The sequence below is a fragment of the Nycticebus coucang genome, chromosome 2 (genome assembly GCF_027406575.1).
Source record: "Nycticebus coucang isolate mNycCou1 chromosome 2, mNycCou1.pri, whole genome shotgun sequence".
NCBI classification, from domain to species: domain Eukaryota; kingdom Metazoa; phylum Chordata; class Mammalia; order Primates; family Lorisidae; genus Nycticebus; species Nycticebus coucang.
In genome coordinates, this window is record NC_069781.1 from 76800153 (window position 1) to 76822333 (window position 22181).

Here is a 22181-nt window from a genome sequence, read left to right on the forward strand (position 1 = left end):
TGTGCATAGGCCTCTCCTGCCTCAGTGACCAGCTCCCATTTCACTCTGTCCCCTTCCTGTGTCAGATCATTTGGGGTGGGGGGTGGTGTACAGAGGCCGTTCCTTACTTTTTCACCATTCTCTTACAGTACATAGCACAGGAATGGAGGTGATAAAATGAGGTACTGTTAATACAGTTGAATACAAATTCCCCTTTAAGATAGGGTTCTCTATTTACTGAGTACAGAATAATACTGAATAATGAATCCAAGTATATTTGTTCTAGATAGTTCTGTTAGTCTTCTAGCACTGAATTATAAATCTAGCATCAAACTCCTTGTATCTTCCCTACATTACCCATTTTTCACCTTCCCCTACTATCAAGCTTCTAGGGTCACATTTACTGATGATTTTATATCCCGACTACACCATAAAATTTCTTAGTACCGAGAAGGTCACTAATATTTTCCAAAGGTGGCCAAAAGTTTCCTAATTCCCACACCTTAGTCTCAAGTGAACCCTGTTATATTTATATATAATTTCTCCTCCATTGCTCCTTGCTAAAATCTCTCCTTCCTATAATTGCCAGTTGGATAATTAGGGGGAAATGATGCTACCTTTAGACAGAAGAGATCCAAGAAGAGACATATTTGCTCAGTCCCAGGAAAAGTGATAAACTTGATTTGTATTCCCCTATCTTTCCTAAGCACACTTTTTTTTTCCCACTTAAAGGCAGAGTCCTCAATTCTTCTTTGGGGCCTCTTTCTTCATTCTCATCCATTGTAAACAGGCAGTCACATGTGGCCAACTGACCCTTCTGAGTATGCAGCAGACATCACTAAGTCTGGGGTCCTCGTCAGCAACAGCTGAGTCTTTTTTTTGAAAGTTTTGGCCAGGGCCAGACTTGAACCCGTCACCCCCAGTACATGGGGCTGGTGCCCTACTCCTTGAGCCACAGGCGCTGCCCAGGAATAGCTGAGTCTTAAAGAGCAGCCCTTAGGAGGACTTACTTCTAGAGAACTTCACAGTGGCCCGGCCTAGAGAGAAGGGAGGGATAGATCAGGAAGGTATTAATCTTACGGCTCCCAGAGTGGTGGACTCCCTTGTGGATGTCTACTGAGCAGCCTGGACACAAACTCACAATCCTCAATCAAGTGAGGGCTTTCTGAGGAGCCCCTAACTACTGCCAGGAGGTACCTAGGAGGAATCCAACCTCTCATTCTGGGGTAAAATCGTCTAAGGAGATCCAGTTTGCCCCTATGGCTTCAAATATGACCTTGTCGAGGCTCAGAAGCGACATCCCAAAGACTGGCGCTTTGACAAGCTGAGAGATCTTAGAAGTGGTCTCAGAATCAAGGTCCCTTTAACCTTGGACTGTACAACCACCCCTCTCTCCCCCTCAGTTCAGGGAAGGACTAGCTCTGGAATTTCTCTCTCTGGCCAAGAAAGCTTCTTTCCAGAAGAAACACAATTGCCTTCATCCCCTCAGTGAAATCTCATTATCTATCTCAGAAAAGACTCAGGAATGTAAACACACCTGAAAAGACTTCTTCACAAGGTAACACCTGACTTGGTATTATCTCAGGCTACCTCAGGTACCTCTCAGGCTCACTCAAATCCCCCAAATAGCATTTATGTGTTAATTTCTGTCCATTCATTTCCCCTTATAATTTACTGCCCCTCAGAAGAATTGTCCATATTCCTCATAGTCTCCCTCCCCTATGACAAAGAAGGTATAGGCTTCCATACATCAGTGGGCTGCTGTGTAACCATTCTCCGTGACTCCTCTGTGCCTGTTAAAATTTTATATGCCTTCTCTCCTCTTAATCTGCTTTTGTCAGTCGAACTTTCCTAGGGCGAAGGGAGTTTTCCCTCAGCCCCTACAACCTCAGTGCATACAGCTTCAAAAATTCTCTCACTTGTACTTCTTAGAGTTACCAATTGGGATTTCTGCTCTCTAACCAAGTCAAGTTTATCACTTTTCTTGCAACCAAGCAAATATTTCTTTTCTTGGATCCCTTCTGTCTGTCCAATTATCCAAGCTGGTAATCTCTAAAAATCGTGTTTCCTTTATCACTTCCCTGAAGTCCTATTAGTCATCACATAGTTTGCCTTTAAAATAGTTCGTAAACAATCTTTTCCCTGTAGTCTCCTCTCACATAGGGTCACATAGAATTGGCCCCCCCGGGTGTTCTTGCCCTCTCTCTTCAGCCATTCGAGTTCATCCTTTTCAATGCAAACAGTTATCTTTTCCCTGCTTAAGGGGGGGACACATCTTTCATCCTCCCATTTCAAACATGGGCAGGCTCTGAATTCTTTTATAAAATAGAATAAAGCACAGATTCTTTAGCCATGCATAGCTTCCAACGTCTGGCCCCACTCTCCTCCCTTCCTCCCCACTTCTATTACTATTTCAAAAACTCTGCTCTCAATACCCAGCATGCATGGGTCACCTATTTCCAAGCCTCCATGTGCTTCCCCTAGCTCTGAATTCTGTTCTTGCTCTCTCTTTCCTATCTAAAGCAGACTCATCTTTTTAAAAGAGGGCTAATACCATCTTTTATAATATCCTACCTGGTCTCTTCTTCTCCTGTACCATAACAATACATTACAGGCACTTTTATTCAGTTTGTTTAATTCTGTTTTGTATAAGGTCACTTGTTTTAAAATAAGTCTGAATCTTTGATATCAGCCTGAAATATTTTGGAAGTTGTTTTAAAGTCATTTTAATCAAAATAGCTTCCAAAAGCGCTGAAATCGAGGTCTTACTCATCAATGGGACCACAATCTTGCTGAAATAAAATTAAGTCTTTATTGTTTAGCCCTCTACTTTTTCAAAATGACAGGGCTTACTGAAGAGGCACATTCTAACACCTCGCATAAATGATTACTATTCAAGGGAGGGCCATATCATTATACAGTGAATTAAAAATAGGCCAGATAATGAGGCAAAATGAAGATCTTTGTTTTTAGTTTGCCTTGCTCCAGCCCACCTCATTAAACTGTCTTCATTTTAACTAGTAACTAGACAATCTTCTCTCTTGCTTTAGTTTCAAGAGTTAAATGGCAAAAAAAAAAAAAAGAGTTAAATGGCTTAACAAAGATGCTCAACCCTATAGCCTATCAAATAAAATTTATGGGAGGCCATAGGTTTGGACTGAACTCCTGTACTAAGCCTAACAGACCAAAGCAAAATGAAGTTACTCACGCTGATGTTCCACACCCAGAAATTAAGTTGTTTCTCTGACCTTCAGAGAAATCAGGGGGAATGAGGGAGAGAGAACTAATAGCCAAATCCCCAAACAGGCCAGTTTTAGCTAGCATGATAAGAAAGCGCGCTTTGCTTTAACTTTCATAAGAAAAGTAACCTTGAAACAACCAATCTGCTTTCTGTTATGTTTCTGCCACCTTCTGCCCTTTTCTGTCCATAAAACCAACCTCCTCTGCTTGGCTCATCAGAACACTCACTCTGTTTTATCCAGAATAGCAAAAGCCAATTAAGAACTTTAAGCTAAGCTTGTTGTAACTTTGCCTTTTCATGAGGCAAAAATGACTGTCACAAATGTGATCCCTGGTCATTCCCGGTCTGAAAAGTGATGAAAACTGCACCTGTTAGTTTACGGGCAGCACAGTGTCTGCAACTCGATTGAAGGAGGTAAAGCTACAAGAAACACCTGCGGCAAGGGTAGAGCGATTGACCTGCAGTCCCAATAAGGCCCCCGAGTCTTGCTGCCCGACAGAAGGAAGTCCACCCAGGAGCCCCCCTCCAGGAGCCCCCAGGTTCACAACATCCTGGGAAGTATCCCATGCCTTCCAGGAAACTGTCTTCAGTTCTGAAAAGCCATCCCATGGCCACCTGCTTCTGCCCTAACTTGCCATCAAAGCCATCAACCCCACCTGCTGCTGATCTGCCTTGTACTTCTGCACCTTTTCAAGAGGTGGCCAGAAGTCACAGCCAGGAGGAGGTTGGCTCAGTGAGCAAAGGGCTGTAAACTGGGATGTGATCCACTTGTCTTTTACCAGACTCCCAGTCCCTCAGACTTGCACAGAGGTGCATTTTCAAAATATAAAAGGCAAAATTCAACATTCGCCATTCACTGAACAAATACACCTGTCAAGAACTAAATGCTATACCCCTTACCTGTGAGGCTTAGTTCCTCTTCCATGTATAAAATGGGAGTGATAACACACATTAAAAGATGCTGTGCGCTTATGGCATCCCGTCTCGCACTGTCTGATACAGAGGAGGGAGGGGGTGGTGTCGCTTCCCAGAGAAAAGGCCTGATTTGGCTCAATAAAAGTCCTGAAAATTCTCTGGGAATGAATGTGGATTAGGAATTCAGTCCCAGGGAGGGGAATGGCATGATGTTTGCCAACTTGATGACAGTAAAAAACAACGACTGTGTAACAGAAAGAGGTAAAAAGCCATCTCAAGCCATCTCTAAAAGAGAAGGGAAATCTCCTTTTTCCCCTTCTCTGTAGTTACCAAAGTCCTTCTAGAGAAAGGAAGCAAACATTGCCACTCTATGGGAGGGTACGCCTTCATATATCCCTTATGGGCCCTAAAAAAAAAGGGCTTCTGGCACCAAGTGCCCAGTAAATCAGGGTGCTCACAAGATGGAATGGAAGGATGAGCAAATACCACTAACAACAGGCCAGGGCTGGTGGGTGCCAGGGGTTGGGATTTGCTGAAACTACTACAAAGAAGCTGAGCATCACAACAGGTTAACATGGGCGGCGCCTGTGGCTCAAAGGGGTAAGGCGCCGACCCCATATGCCGGAGGTGGTGGGTTCAAACCCAGCCCCGGCCAAAAACAAACAACAGCTTAACAATACTTCTGAAGGTAATGATACCAAAATAAGCTCTGTCTGTGTTTTCACGGGGCTCCCTCTCCAACTCGAACACGTGAAGGTCAGTGAAATTACAGGAGATTCTATTTTCTTTCTTCACTCTTCTGTATTTTTCATTATGTTTTTATGACCAAAAAATGCCTCCAGATAAACTTCATACTAAAAAATAAAAAAAGCCCAAAGGTCCAAGTGTTTTGGGACAATGCTTACAAAAATGCAGAAAGATAGAATTAATAAAGTAGTCAATCATCAGATTCATGTAACCAGATAAAATGGTGGCAAATTAAAAACCTATCAGTGAGTTCCTAAACTGGGTTTATTAGTTCTCTTGCAGAATAAAAATGTTCATGTCAGCGATTTCACCCTACAATGGTGGACACCATCGTCTGTTGGACTTTGTAATATCCTTCCCTATGCTTTCCAATAATATGTCCTGACATCAGTGGATTTTTAAAAAAATTAAAATGAGCTTGGTGCCTGTGGCTCAAGCAGCTAAAGCGCCAGCCACATACACCTCAGCTGGCGGGTTTGAATCCAGTCCAGGCCCGCCAAACAACAATGATGGCTACAACCAAAAAATAGCCGGATGTTGTGGCGGGAGCCTGCGGTCCCCAGCTACTTGGGAAACAGAGGAAGGAGAATCGCTTGAGTCCAGGAGCTGGAGGTTGCTGTGAGCTGTGATGCCACAGCACTCTACCCAGGGTGACAGCTTGAGGCTCTGTCTCAAAAAAAAAAATTAAAATGAATGCAAATAAATTAGATAATTTGGGGAAAACTTGATGTTTTGGTGAACATGATGAATTGAAAATGAAACCATTTAGCAGGTGTTATATAATTCTGTTAAGCTGAATATATGGGAGAGATTAAAAAAGTGACCAGAGGGTGGCACCTGTGGCTCAAGGAGTAGGGTGCCAGTCCCATATGCCGGAGGTGGTGGGTTCAAACCCAGCCCCAGCCAAAAACCACAAAAAAAAAAAAAAAGCGAGCAGGGTGGGTAGCTTCTTGATGACAGAGTGCTACAAATTCTTGGTATGCTTGGTTTTGGTCTGTGCAGAACTGCTGCAGCCCCCTACTACCTTGTGTAAGGAAGGCAGCCCCTGTGTAAGGGTGCTCCCGTTCGAATCCCCCCACGTTGGCATCCTGTTCATCATGTCCCATAGGCACACAGGACTCAGGGCAGCTCTTCACACACATGCTATACCCAGGCAGGTGAGGCTTCAGGAGCTCTCCATGCTTGTTCAGGTATTGAATGACAGATATGCTTGACAACCCTTTGTGAAGGGGTTCTCTCACCTACACCCCTCTGAGTTTTAGTTCCTGAGGACTGAGACTCAGGGTTGGAGCCAGATCAGGGCAAACCTACATCATTCTTTCTAAGGTGACCAAAGGCAAAGTTGAAGGAGTATGGGGTAGGAGAGGTGAGCTGTGCTCACTTCCCCACCCCTATGCCCCACTTCATGACTGCAGTGTATGGCTAAGGAGGCCCCAGGGGCTGAAATGGCTTATCCAGGACGTCGCAGAGCAAAACTTCCAACAGTTCTGGATCCACGGCCCTGATATCTTGATACCTGCAGCCCCCTTCCTTCCAGATCTGTCAGAAGTTTTGCTCTGCGACATCCTGGGTAAGATTACTTTAAGTGATATCATCCTCAAATCTGAGCTTTATCAAGACTGCCAGTGGTTCTTGTGGAAAAGTAGAACCACTGGCAGTCTTGATAAAGCTCAGATTTGAGGATGATATCACTTAAAATAATCTTTGGGAAAATATTCTATAAGGTCCGAGGGAAAGATCTTCTAAAAAATAGCATGATGCATTAGGAGTGCACTTTCTATAATGGACAATGAGCAGAAATATTGTTTCAGCAGAATGAGAATCAAGATTTGCCTAAAGCAAAGGATCCTAGTCCCATCCACCATTTTTGGTGATTCTGACAATTTGCTCTTTAATAGAAATAAAACAGGAAGTCATATAAAAGATATATGGCATTACACTTTAATCAGCATATTCATATGGGGAGCTTCTTTGTAACAAAAGTTAAAAATAAAACTCCGGTTAATTTGTCTTTTAAGTTAGATTAGATGTGTTAACCCTGCGTTTGCTGAGGAAGAAGAGGGTTCAAGCTAGAATATAGCTGTTATAAAATCAATGAGAATTTGTGAAGCAAACTCACAAATGGGCATTGTGTTCACAATGGGGTTGAAGCAATGGTTGTAATTTTTAATGCATATTTAAATAATCTTCATTGATATGTTCTGAAATTAGAACAAAGCTCTGCAATTCTTGAAAAGCTCAAGCACTTTTACATCAAAACTGTATGCCTGGAGAAATCTTTTAAGTAAGAAATTGCCTACATGAAAACATAGATCATGGGAATCTAATAGGAAAGAATCACAATTTCTACCTTGACCCATATTAGTCAAAAAAAAAAAAAAAAACACGTGATTCTACTGATTGTGCAGAAGGATATGGACTGGACCCGCGTGTCCTCTCCTAGCCCTCATCCCTGCCCAGTCCACTCACTTAATCACACACATGTACTGAGTGCTCACTCCGGGCACTGGGATACAGCAGTGGAGAACACAGGCAGGACCCTGGCCTTTGTGGCGCTTACTACTGTAGGAAAATGACAATGAGATGACTTTAGATGGTGGCAATGATAGCAAAGAACATTAACGCAGGTTATGTGACAGCTATTGGCAGAGGCTGGCAATTTCAGCTAGGGGAGACAGAGATCATTAGGATGAAGAGGAGACAGCCATGTGAAGGTTTGGGAAAGAGGATTCCTGAAGTACAAAGGACAAGAAAGACGTTCCAGGGGGGCAGCCACCCAGACACCAAGGGTCAGGAGGTGACAGTCCAGCAACACGCAGAGGCCTACTGACCACAGCCTTATACAGACCATGTCAAAGTGTCTGGATGTAATCATACATATGATGGGAGGCCACTGAAGGGCTTTATGCAGGGATGGTGATCAGAGCTGCTGCTTGTTTTGGAAAGTTCGTGCTCACTTCACTGGGTAGCCACCTGAACTGCTGTGAACAGAGGAAACCTATCCTCCAAAGTGCCAAAAATCTGCAAATGTTACACATTCCAGACCCTTATTATTTTGGCACCTAAATCATTGAATCTCTTTTTGTCAAAGGTGAATGAATACGCTGTACTGTATTTCTCTCTCACTTGGGGCCGAGCTCGGTTGGGAGACAGCACATGAGCACGGGTGTCGCTGTCAGAAGGCTTGCAACTCCCAGCAGCAGCCAGGGAGATGAACCCAGCCGCCTTCTGTGTCCGGAGGCCATACTGTTCAGCCAAAGAGGCAGCGGCCCTTTCCTCCTCTAGGAGTCTGAGAATGGGGGAAGGAAAAATTGTTAATAACATCCCTAGAGGGGGTGACACTAAAACTCCAGTAGAACATGTGCTGTTTAAACTCTGATTTCCTGAACAGCTAGAAATTGTAGAAGTAAGAGCATCTCACAGCCTCTTTTTATCTCTATTCATTCCCACCTGTGTATACTCAGAGACTGCTTTTGACAAGCTCTTCGAGGCAGCTAACTGTGAGATATTACTCTAGTAATTATTTCTTGTATCTGGCTCTTAATTGCCCTCGTAAGGCAGGCTAGCCATGACTGTAAGGAATAAAAAGTTAATGCCATTTTCCCAGCATAGTGTGGGGCTCAACCTAATCAATGCTCAATAAATGAACTGAATTTACTTTTAAACAGCCTCTGTGAATGCATCACTGATAAGAAAGCTGGGGATAATCACTGTTAGAGTGCAAAGCAAAAGCAAAAGCCGCTTCATGTGATGTTAGAGAGAAGAAACCCTCCCACTCAACCCATGTCCTACTCAGTCAAGGCCACGATAACAAGGGTATGCTGGGTGGCCACTGGGACAGTTAATTTTATGTGTGAGATTGACTGGACTAAGGGATGCCCAGATAGCTGGTAAAACATTATTTTGGGGTGTGTCTGTGAGGATGGTTCTGGAAGAGATTAGCATTTGAATCAGTAGACTGAGTGAAGAGGACCCACCCTCACCAATGTGTCTAGGAATCCCCTGATCCTTTGAGGGCTGGAGTAAAACCTAAAGGTAGAGGAAAGGTGACGTCTCTTCTCTCCTCTTCCTCAGACACCAGAGCTCCTGGTTTTGAGGACTTTGGAATCTGGGCGTGAATAGCAGTAGTGGCCTCCCCCAGTTCTTAGGTCTTCAGATGCAGACTAAATCACAGCACTGGCCCTCCTGGCTGTCCAGCTGGCATCTCATGAGACTCTGCCCCATAACTGTGTGAGCTGATTCTCCTGTACATGCTGTGGGCTCTGTTTCAGCAAAGAACCCTGGCTAATAACAGCTTATAAATTTATTTGTCATAGTTCTGGAGGCTAGAAGTCCAAGAACAGGGTGCTGCATGGTTGGGTTCTGGGGAGGACCCTCCTCCGGCCTGCAGATTGCTGACTTCCGACTGTATCCGCACATAGTAGGCAGAAGGCTAGAGAGTCCCTTTACAACAGCACGAATCCCATTCGTGAGGGCTCTGCTCTCACGACCTGGTAACACTCCAAAGGCCCTACCTCTCATGACCTGGTAACACTCCAAAGGCCCTACCTCCTAATATCACATGGGGGGTTAGGACGTCAACATATGAATTTTGAGGAGAATCCATGCATTCAGTCCATAACAACCCGGGGCAGTAAAAGATTCAGACAAGATCACATAGCTAGCTGGTGGCAGTACAAGGACCTACATTCCAGGCCCCAACTGCCAGCCCCAGTTTTCCTCCTGCAGGCATGCCGTGTTTAGGAGGAAACCACAGCACACGTGGTTAATGGCTGAGTACGGGGTGCTGTGCTTGAGGTGAGTAGACCTGTGGCTAACACAGATTGTACTCACTGGTAAGGAAGCTGGGGACAATCACTGAACACATTCAGCGAGTGAGCGTATCATCCTCTTCCAGTCCTACTAGTGAGTGACAAAGGGAGTCTCTCCAGTCTCCATTGTACCTTTCCCCTGTCGCTCCAAACCTTTTCTCCAAGACACACCAGAGAGTATTTTTTTCTTCTTATCATACCCATTAGGTTTTCTCTGAACTAATTTATCACTTTTATTTTAATAGGTAATGTATGTTTTTTTAATCCTCCTTATATGCCAGGTCCTATGTCACACACATTTAACCCCATCAAGTAGGTTCTATGATTTCCCCTAAGAGGACAACAAAGCTATGAGAGGTTATATAAGGTCCCCAAGGTCACAGAGCTAATTAGGCGGAGCTGGAATTTTAACTATTGGTTCATCAGACTCTAAGGCTTGTGCTCTTCACCACTATCCTAAACTCCCCGGATGGAGACCCATCAAAAGTCACAGTTCTCTTCCTGTGATGAAGTCACCCTGTCCTGTCTCTCCCTTCCTACACAATACCCTGCCTATTCCCACCCCCATAGATGAAGATTTTCTTCATGTAGCCTAAGGCTGATTTTTTAAAATTATGAAATAATTTTTAAAAAACCAAACTTCCTACAGAACAAAAACCAAATCTTGATTCAAAAAAGCAGATATATTCCCTAAAACTGTCTACTGCTCTGCAGAGTTTTCTCCATCTCAAGAAAACGTGAACTTATTGGGAGTCCTTAGTATCTGTAAGTCAGATCCAGTTTCCCATGGTTACTTTCTTTTTTTTTGGCCGGGGTTGAGTTTGAACCCACCACCTCTGGTATATGGGGCCGGCACCCTACTCCTTGAGCCACAGGCACTACCCCCATGGTTACTTTCGATGATTAGCTTGGATTTCAGAGCTGAATCCCAACTTCAAAAGGCAAAACTCAAGACCAGAAATTCCAGGCATCAATCTTTTAAAAATCAATCAAAACAAATCCCTCTCACTTCTTAACCTTTAATATTTATTTCAAGTTGGCCCTCTGAGGCCTATTTCTTTTATTGAATTTATTCTATTAAATGTTGACAAAAGGGAACATATTAAGGTCCAATTGCTGTTAAGGCAATCAACACATTTAAGAAAAAAATAAAAAGTGTAGAAAGTTAATAAAATTATTTTGCTACTATGAAATATTTCCCCAAACAATTCACAACTCTCATTGCCATTAATTAGCTCAGTACTTCCATGCTAAACGAAAGTATTGAAGAACCAGGAATTTGGCAAAACCCAAATCTATTTTCTAGGGCCTTAGCTCTCCCTTGTGTATAAAAAAGGAAATGCAGCTTGCTAGAAATTTTTGCCCCAGTAAATCTGATGACCCAATTTTAAAAGCTAAAATGCCATCTGAGAAAAGATGAAAGGGTCTATTTATACAAGTCATCTTATAACAAAAAGAAAGGAAAGATTAAAGCAAAAAAAAAAAAAAGGAGCAAAACATTGAAAGTATTATACACATTGTGCTTTAGAAGATAAAGGACCTAGAAAAAAAACTCTTGCCAGTATAAAATATTTTAGGAGAAAAGTATCATTTCCCAGAATTACTAACACTTTAAGCTAAAATACAGCAGAGAGATTCCAGCCCCAGTCTCTGATTTCAGGCTGGATCATACTTAATCCAACCCAAACAGAGGAGATGTAATCTTGTTTCCAAGATGTCTAGAGAGAAAAACCTACAGTCTACCGCTTCATACGTGGAGGAAATACTTTATTTCTCATTGTATAGTTCAAATATTTTGTTTGAAATACAATTTCTTAAACCTTCCTTCATACTGTTCCCAGTTCTTTGTGACTGATTTTCCATGATTTAGAAAATCATATTTTATTCCAGGTAGTGATTAGCAATCTGACTGCCTGTGATGAAACACCAACTAAGGGAGCTTCACTCTTATTTGCATCCTGGTGTGATGTAGCTTTTTAAGGCAACAAAGTAAATTCTAAGGACAGGTATCACATTTTATTTTACCCATCACCCAATATTGTTACATATTTTAAGAGTCTCTGATTTGGTTTTCTCCACTACAAACCTGGGTAAGAGGCAGACCCCTCAAATCTTTTTAGTGGTCAGCAGATACGATTATGGGGACCCCATCTGGGCACCCAAGTCATGAGAAACTCAAGCTCTCATCTGGTGATGGACTGGTCAAGGCGAAAGGTTCCTTTAGACTCCGTGGCTTCTGGAACTTGCTGTTCTATGAAGAGATTTCAAGACGTGAGGAAGGGAGTCTCTTCACAATCACTTACACAGCATCCATCAGGGCCGAAGTGCATAAGGTATTACAATCAAAAAGGCATCTTCCTTCAGTGCCAGGAGCTCATGTGGTCAGTGTACCAAAAGAAAGCGTCCACATAGCCAACCGTAAGAGCCCTGCTGCAGACAGATGATGCCATGGAAAGGGAACAAGAGACACCACCCTTAATAAGAGGGACTTTAAAAAATTACAGCCTCAAGACATTAGATCCACTGTGAGACAAAGGCATACTCTCCAAAGTCCATTCTTTCCACTGGCTGGCAATTACATTTTATCCAGAGCACATAATCTAGATTGCATTCCCATTACCTTCAAGTGCTGTGGGGCAAAAATCACTCATGCAGCCATTAAACAAATTCAGAGATATCACAAAATGTTTTAAGGCAGGGGAGGAGTCAGAAGTTGGCAAGAGGACCAAAGGAACAGGAAGAATTTCAAGGCATTTTAGAAAATCATCCTCAGTCTGCTTTTCAGCTCTGCAGTCACCCAACTTTGCAGAGTTGCGTTACGATGCTGGAACCGTCATAGCCAGTGTATGCGTAGCTGAAGTTCAACCAAAGAACCCTGCCCCAGTGGGCTCATCAGAAATCTCTGCTAATCTAGGTAGGCAAAATGCCTGCTCTCACACATAGAGAAGCAAAGATATTTTTCTAAGAAATTATCAAGATGAGTCGGTTCTTGTGTATACGCACACACATAGGTAATACGTAATGCAGCTGTGTTACCACCTTGGGTACACCAGGGAAAAGCTACAAAATAGTAACAGAATGTTTTGAACCATATTAATGTTCTCTTCCATGCTTTCTACAGGGGCTGTCCCCTGTTTAGGATAGCGACCCATCTCCTTGAGGAGGAGGAAATGCAAAGACCAAACAGACAAATAAAACCTTTGACTCTCCAAATCGGATTGTGGGCCCAAGACCCCACAGCAACCCAAATTAGGCATCACTGGCAGTGGAGTCCCCTCAGTTCCACAGGCTCTTCACAATCCAGAGACAAGCCTGGCAGACGGGCACCCTCAGAACGGCACTGACAGCCACAGTGCAGAGCCTGAGACGTGAGACACACAGTGCGTGGCAAGTGGCTGCCTGACAGTGGGGCAAGGCAGAGAGTCTTCTCCACGGAGGGAGGAGAAAAGAGAGAGAGAGGGAAGAGACTGGGCCTGAAGATACTGCTACCTGTTGCGTAATAAGGAACCTGTCTGGTCTTTGTCCTGGGTTCTTGGCACGAACAACGCTTGGCATTTCCTGAGGTGACTGGTGACAAGACCCTAGATGGCTTCAGATGAGGGGCGGGGAGGACTGGTTACCAGAAGGACTGACCACTAGGGAGTTGGATTTTGAGCCAGTCTGGCCTCACAGGAGAACAGAGAGACTGGAGAATGATTTCAATCTTGTGACCAACAACTTATTCCATCCCACTTACATTATGAAGCTCAGTACAGACTCTGGACACAGAAGCTCAGTGGTGCTGGGAGAGTGATGGACCCCAACTCCATGAGCAGAGTTCCCTCCCAGACTGTGTCCTCTGCCTCTGTTCACGTGGCTAGTCCCTTTGATTATATACTTCATAATGAAACTGTGGAAGCGCCAGAGGTACCTTTCCAAGTTCTGTGAGTCATTCTAGCAAATTATCAAACCCAAAGAGTTCAGGGAATCCCTGAATTTATAGCAAGTCAGGAGGACAGGGGACCTAGGGACCCCAAAGTGTGGCTGGCATCTGAAGTAAGGGCAGTGTCATTAAGGACTGAAGGGTTTATGTTAACTCCAGCTGGGTCATGCCAGAATTGAACCACAGTTGGGGTTGAAACAGAATACTTCCCTTTGAGGGTCCAAACCTAGGGCAAGGGGAGAATAAGAGAGTGAGGCACTAAAAATGCTCACATGTGGATTTCCCGGTTCCCTCATGAAGTTTGGGCTTCACACAAGCTCCTCCCAATGCTCAGGGAGGGCCCCTCACTGTGTTCATGCAGTTTTACAAAAATTGTAAATTTAAGACATTTTTGAATTGTTTGTTTTATAAAGCTCCAGGACCCATCCAACCATCAGATTCTAGAAAGCTTCAAATTTGACCACTCCCTGGGGGTGACTTAGCAACCGTTGAGGAAGGAAATCCCTTATATTCTAGGACGATGTGGGGAAAGCAGCCAAGAGCTTGCAGACTCCCAAACAGAATACAAAAGACCTGGAAGCACTGTGAGACCACAGAAGCCAGGGGTCTCATGAGGCAGCTGAATGCAGAAATATTGCCAACCAGGGCCTATGGCTAGGACCCCGGCCTGCAAGAGCACCTATCATCAGAATCTGTAAGAGAATGAGATGGATCCAGTTGCATGCCAAGACCCCACAGGACAGGCGCAGGCCAGCAGCCCTGTGCCGAAACTAGTGAAGATACAGAGGGGAGAACCAGGATGGTGGTCCCAAACTACCTGCTAAAACTTACCAGCTTCTACCTTTATCCAAATGCCATCTTGGGGAGGAAGATAGGCCCCTGAGAGGCCCCTAAACAAGAAACAGCCCAGAAGGCAAGTGAATATTGAACTGATTACCCTGGAAAGATGAAGTTAACTTGAGATCAGCTAACACCAAAGCCATCTAAGTTTCTTCAATGGAAACAATGATGTCAAGGCAACTTACAACACTTTTTTAAAAAACGGAGCTGTGTATGAAATTGTGACCTTCCTCATTAAAAATAACATTATGAATACAGAAGAGAAGTTTGAATTCTTCCTACTTCACAGATTCTCTAAAGGACACTGGGAATTTTTAGCATACTATGATTACAAAATAAACCTGTTCGGTGATGAAACTCTAAAAGAAAATGGCCGTATCTCTTCCATTTAACCTGTATGTGGACACAGAAGGCCGCTAGGTATTCACCAAAATCTCCTTTTCCTGGGCTCACAGCCAGACCACATTTCTCAGTCTCCCTAACAGCTGGAATGGCCACACAACCAAGTTGTAGCCAATGGAATGTGAGCAGAAGTGACGTGCAGCCATTCAGGCAGGGCCTGCTGGAATTCCACACCCATTACACCAAATTGTTTTCCCCACTTGATAGGGATGACCAAGCTGGCAGAGGCTCTGTCAGCCTGGACTCCTGAACGACCCCAGGGAGAACGCCACTCTCACCAAGGAGAAGCACCCTCTATGGCCTTTTATGTGAGTGAGAAACCAACCTTTACTTTTTTTTTTTTTTAATAGGTCTATGGAAAGGGCATGTGAGGGCCACCTGTTGCAGAAGTGACTGTTACCCTCCTCTAACTCTCATGTACTAATACACTGCTAGTTCAATTTGGCAATCAATGGACACTTGAGTATTTGGACACTTAACTATTTGCACGCTGAAGTCCTAAATTCTAACAAGAGACAGATCCACTTGCCCCCTGGTCAGGAAAACAGGCAAGTTAGCAACTACCAAGAATACTGGGAAACTCTGATTTAAGCAAAGGATGTACAGAGAGCTGGGAGAACAGAGTGCAAAGTGCAGTTAGTGTTACCGTGAAGGTGCCACAGAGGAGATGGCAATCGAGTTTGGCCTTGAAGGATGGAGAAATCACAAGATAAAGGGGATAGTAGGAATGTTCATTCTAGAATGAACGTGAGCATGCAAACATTTTATGCAGGGGGCTACGATGCTAAAGAAAGAAAGAAAAAAATTGTCCTGTTCATCCCAGGGAAAAGAATTAAGGATAGTGATGAGCAGCTATAGGGAAGGAGGGTTCCGTTTAAAGGGAGGAAGAGCTAAGAATCATAGCTAACCGCGAACTAAAGGGGCCATACAGACAGAAATGTAGTGTGTTTTCTTTCAAGGCTGGCCAGCCTCTTGGCATGGGGACTGCACAGAATCTGATTTAAGCAAAGGCTGGGCAGTGGTTGCCCCATTCAGCTGCCTTCCAATTCTGGGATTCTATGTATCTCCAATGCCTCTGCCAAGCAGGCTTTGTACAACATTGCCAGGAAAAAGAAGAATTATTTTAGCCCTGTTAACGCATTTCTTACACAACAGTCCTTGCCAAACTCCCTTTCAAGGCTATGTTGGCTGGGTTCACTCAACATGTTAAATCATAAGGCAGTAGAGAACATTTCTTCACACCCAGGCCCCTGAGAAGCCCTGAATATCCATTTATTATCAAAAAGCTTAATAGGCTGATATTAAATAGGACTGCTGGGGATGAACATACAAACATATTACAGTAAGCATCTATTTGAATGCTTAGGCCATGGGGCGTTCTGGTTCAGTACACGTCCTGCTCACCAGCAAGTTGCCACTTCATACCAAATATAGACATGTGTTTTTCAGAAGATTGGATTACTAAAGGATACATCACAATAAGGCCGTACTGAGAATAGTTTTATCCTTCTTGGAGGGCTTCGTATATTGCAAGGTACTTTAGGGTTAAACATTATAAAAATCCACAGTGTAGTTTTGTAAAACAAACTACTTTTCCATTTTTAGATATGTATGTTGTGGGTAAAAGAAGTCTACCAAATACACAGAAAAGAGAAATGCTATCCTAAACATTACTGGAAAGTTAGTAGCCTTCCACTTTCCTCTTATAAGGTCATACTTTTCCTTTTCATGAACATTTACTGAGTTATCTACTGTGTTCTGGGCACTATACTCATCTTCAGCAATGAAAAAGAGAAAAGAATTAGGTATCTTGAACCTAAAAACTTTCTAAGATTCATAATGTTATTTTTCTTAAGAACAATTCCTAATGACTATAAAAAAGATAGGTTCGGGGGTGGCACCTGTGACTCAAAGGAGTAGGGCGCAGGCCCCATATGCCAGAGGCGGTGGATTCAAACCCAGCCCCGGCCAAAAACTGCAAAAAAAAAAAAAAAGAGAGATAAGTTCGGTTACATTCTTACTCAATAGACACATTCATTTTGCTTGTAATGTCTAGAGATTATACATATCTAAGATTGACTTTAAACCCAGCCTAGATTATGGTTGTCTCATCTCCTATAATAATAGTCCAGGTATTTAATTTATTGCTTAAATAAAAGAGAAAGGGAATAGAAGTTTCCTGAGTGCAGAAATGAATATCAGACAAAAAAAAATTATAAAATGAATCTTAATTCTACAACTACAACCTCAATAGCAAAATAAGAAAATTCTTAAACTTATATTCTGTAGTCACTCACATGTAACATTTGACTGAAAATGACAGTAAAACACACACAAGTCGTATCTTATATGCCATTGCTCAACCCTAAAGATGAATGATGTTCTGTTAGTCTCTCTTTTCAGAGTCACAGAGACTTTAATCTTTTCAAAATTCAAGTCACATCCCTCTCATCACATGACATCCTGAGTAAATCAAACCTCATGTGGTGCCCAGACCTGTCTGCCTTTGATAGCCAGTCTCAAAATCATTCCTATTGCCTTTCTACCCACCTACCCACTTATGGCCTGGGTCCTGACATCCGTGTTTCACAAAGCTTGGAAATTGTATTCCCTTTTGACAAAATGAACAACTCCCATACAACAGCTTCTGTTTTGTTTGATTTTCACCCACTGCACTTTGCATTTATGGGCCTGGTCCAGAATGCCTGTCCCAGGTTGCTCTGCCTTAGGTACTAAGTCTGCTCCTAATAATGGGAAGTAGAGGGAAACCTTCAAATGAAAGATTCACATGGGCCACCATACTCCTGGGAGCATTTTGTTATCTCTGTGCTCTCCAAGGAACATTCTGAGACTTCAGTCCCTACTCAAAATAAGACATCACCATTTTCCAAAGGGAAAAGGAACCCAAACAAACTCCAGAATAACATTTCCAAACATCAGTAACCTGGGTCCCAAGTTCCTGTCTGGCTGCAACGGACAGATTAGATCGAGCCGAAATCAGGCACATCAAAGCACCAGCACCCACTGCTTCTCTTCTTTCTAGCCAGCTGTGTGGCCTGCACAGTCATTTCACCTCTCTGTGTCTCAATTTCTTTGTCAAAGCGAGAGACTACAAAGGCACCTTCCAGCTCTAAATGTGCTATGGGTCCACGAAATAACAATGCAGTTAGAAAACTCTGCTGTCCCTGGGCTCTCTCCGCAGGCCTTACAAAGGTAAAACCCTGATTAAGATCATAAAATGAGAGGGAACAATTAAAAATATCTCTAAGGTGCCCTTCCACATTTTGATTGTCAGTTGGAGAGAGTGAGGCATGACCAGGCAATTGGTCATAAAACATTAGTGGGTCTCACAGCTCTCATAACCCTGTGCTTCCAAGGGCCAATCTGCTCTGGCAAGAAATTCTTCATGGCATTTCTTTCTAAGCACCGTCTTGAAATGCGGAATGACTTGCCTGCAATAGCAGTATGACTTTATCTTCTGTGTTCAACAGCCCCTTCCCTTTGACTGGCAACTCATCCTCCTTAGAGAATTCCATCTCTAGGCCCCTCGTTTCTCTAAGTCAACAAAAACACTCCACCCAGGCTTGGTGCCCGTAGCACAGTGGTTACCGCACCAGTCACATGCACCGAGGCTGGACGGTTCGAACTCAGCCCCGGCCAGCTGAACAACAATGACAACTGCAACAAAAAAATAGCTGGGTGTTGGGGTGGGCGCCAGTAGTCCCAGCTACTAGGGAGGCTGAGGCAAGAGAATCGCTTAAGCCCAGGAGTTGGAGGTTGCTGTGAGCTGTGATGCCAAAGCACTCTACTGAGGGCGACAAAGTGAGACTCTGTCTCAAAAAAAACGACTCCACCCAGCAAGGGCAATTTTTGAAAAGCCTCACTTACCCTTAGCCACTGCTTCTCTGTGAGGGCATCGCTGTAGTCCACATCACGGCGCTGGCGAGACCCCCTCCCAAATATCTTCTCTTCCTCTTCTTCACAGGTAAGCCTTTCTACTTCAGCGTCATCCTTAATAATCCAGGAGGGCAGCTCATCTTCTTCCATTAAACGGGGCTTGCGCTTCGGATTCCGGGCGTCTTCCCTCCGCCGGTCCATGTCCATACGCTGGAGATATTAACAAAAGTGTCACCATAGGGAAAGGGCTGTCTGCATGGTAGAGTCTTCAGAGTACCTACAACTTCCTCAACTTGTCTCCTATAGCCACAGGGTCCCTTTCACCCCCTCTCATCCTAGTTGAGCTGTTCTAGGTCATTCCTAAAGTATACTATCTGGGGAGAGATTCCATAAAGCCAAATGCCTTTCCTTCCTCTGTATCCACCTTTGGAAATTTATTTGTACATTAAAAAAGTAATCTTTACGAATTTTTTAGGTAATAGTGGGGAAATTGGGAATGCATTTTAAAAACATGAGCTCTGGCTATATAATTTGTTGCTTCCCTGGAAGAAAAGTGCTCTTGGAACATGTACAAGAAAATGCTCATTAAGAAAATGAACGTTTATTCAACAGGGCTCATGCTTTTAATTAAATAATCAGGAAAGAATAAAAAAAAAAACCCCCACAGTGACCCAAAGTTATCAGTACAGAAGAGTCACCTGTGGGTGAATATGTGGAAGGAACATAAATGACTTGATTTATAATAAGTCACTCACAAATGTAGTGAATTTTCAACCTCATCATGGGCACTGTGAGAGGAACGCTCATCAATTTTCTACCTTTTAAAAGTTGAGCTCTTATGCAAACATTATACCTCAGAGGCAGCCTCAACTCACTGATCTAGTTATAAGTGAGGCGGCTTTCCTCATGCTTAGTTCTCCAAGTCCTGCTCTCTTTTAAAAAATTCAGTTCACCTGTAAATACACCAAGGGCTGCCTATTTGGCTTTAATCTATAAACAATCTGATAGATTACATAAAGAGTTAATAAAACTGCCATTGACTTTCTATACACATCAGTTACATATATATATATCACTAGCTAGAGGTATCATTTCCACAACCAGACCATCCACCATTACATTATGTACCTTTTCCCTCTTCCTTGGGTTCTACCATACTGAAACAGAGATTCAATGTAATTTTTTCTTAAAAGCTAAAACTGAGAAAACACAAATGAAGTATCTACTACTGAAACCCAATAGTAGATACCACTGGGAACCAATTTAAAAATTAGCCCCTAATTTTCTAACAATGCAGTTAGAAAACTCTAACCAATTTAAAAATTGGAATCAATTTTAAAATAACAGGTCAGATCAGAGCCCCTTGAACTATGTTTCTTCGATACTTTTGGAAATCATTATGTTCTCAGAATCGGGTAGGGTTGGGGCATGGTGAAGTCCCGTTGGTAGATAAATGTGGTCATCCTGCTCTGTCATATGCGATAGTTAGCTCACCACACTCTGCTTCCATCCTGTCTTCTAATGCTTTGGTATCAGAAACGGGATCTACCAAACTTTCATGATTAGCACACAGAGGAGGCCTTGTTTCTAAGAGGATCTAAAGAAGTGCTTCATGAGGCAACCTCTTAATAATAATTAGATAGCTAATAAGAAAAAAAATTTTTTTGTTAATGTCCTACACTGAGGTGACAAAATACTGCCACTTCAGTTTTTGGTTATACTGTTGCTATAATATTACTACTATTATCTATCCCAAAGCCTGTAACATGGATTATGTGTTTGCCCAAAATTGAGAAAATAAATCTTTTCTAATATAAAAGCATATTATACACTTGCTTTTTCTTTTAGGAATGGTAGATGCAATTAAAAAAGTTAAGCTTAAAGTCTTCATGAAGTCATCTCTCCCTGGAGATTTCTATCTGCAGAATACCAATACAGAATCTCAAGTCACTACTTCAAGAAAAAGTCTATAGATTCTACATAAACACATTTGCCTTGAGACTGGCTTATAAGTTTTATACTTACAAGTCAAATAATTTTAAAAATTCCTGCCTTTGTTAGAGAACGTAGCATCTAAAAACATAATGTTTGTGTGTTAGCAAAATGTTTCAGATACCTACCTTGAGCTGTCAAAGACCTTTTTAGGTAAAATTCGTGAGTAATCAGTACAAACTATAACTTTTCCTCAAGTCAAATTTTTAGAAGGAGAAAGCTAGACAAATTTGTGAAATAAAGGTTTTATTTTAAAGAAATAAAACCTACTTATCTTATAATAATATCTACTTATTTGGGGTTGTTTAACCACAGTGCCTCTCATATAAAATCAAATAAGTTTATATTAATTTTACAGAAAGAACTAATTCTCTTATAATAAGGGACAAAGAATGTAAATATTTAAAATCCAAAGATTTATTCTAGCTCACATTCCATTCTTGTTTCTCACTAGACTTTTTAAATATGAATAGCTGGTACAAATTCAAATTTTATTTCCTGCCCCCTGGTGGAGGTGCTAATGAATGGTGAATTGGCCAAAGGCAGGCAGTGGATTAGATTTTTTAAAACCAAACCAAACCACATAGATGCCAACCTTTAAGAAACAAGCAGAAAATTCACAAAACCAACATGCCAATGAAAAAAAGTTTTCCCTTTTTTTCACCTGTTACATAAATATAATCCCAAGTTAAAAGAAGGCTGTGCTTTGGATACACATTCGAATTTTTTCTGAAGCTTTCAATTTCTGAAAACATGCAGCCCAAGAATAAGGGAGGATAAGTGCTCTTTTCTCTTTATTTCAGGGTGGCTGACAGAAAGCTCCAGCTAGGAGCCTAATCTAATTTGTATCATGGTAGGCAGATTATCCTCTCCTGTGTTTGGAAAGGATATGAGGCTGCAGCAGGGCTGAGTTATTGCCAATCAGTGATCATCAACCAGTGAAGCTGAGGGCCTCTTGCCTGGGTGTTTCCCAGTAATTTACATTTTTTTTTTTTTTTGAGACAGAGTCTCACTGTACCACCCTTGGGTAGAGTGCCATGACGTCACACGGCTCATAGCAACCTCTAACTCTTGGTAATTTACATTTTAATAATTTCCTCAAGGAGCTGCAGTATGTCTGTTTCTAATGTACACACCTAACCTCCCTAAATAGGTGACTGACAGCATGGGTTAAGAAATTTAGATTTTATGAATGTCTATATTGACTGTGCGGTTACACCTTTCTTACTGACATTCTCTCTCAAATGCCTCTGCCTGGGTATGGGGGCGCCTTTGAAGTGTGAGCTCAAAGGGGTAGAATGTATCTCAGGTTAGGCATTGAGGAGTTATTCCTGTGGCCACCTGGATTTTCCTGAGAAGGAATTAATTGTCTGTTACTGAGAATCTTTATACACAATCAGTGCTCCCTAGATGAAAATCACACATAGAAAAACAA

General features: G+C 42.5%; 1 protein-coding gene across 6 annotated transcripts in view; it reads right to left on the reverse strand.

The window, feature by feature from the left end:
- The window catches only part of SMARCA2 (SWI/SNF related, matrix associated, actin dependent regulator of chromatin, subfamily a, member 2), a 172606-nt gene that overhangs the window by 43094 nt on the left and 107331 nt on the right, over positions 1-22181 (reverse strand). For 5 of the 6 annotated variants that reach the window (XM_053574053.1, XM_053574068.1, XM_053574060.1 and 2 more), the window contains exon 27: positions 18746-18964. In XM_053574053.1, coding sequence (XP_053430028.1) covers positions 18746-18964 — 219 coding nt within the window. Of the gene's footprint in view, positions 1-11411; positions 11945-18745; positions 18965-22181 lie in introns of those variants that run through there. The other variant, XM_053574075.1, reaches the window with a different exon arrangement.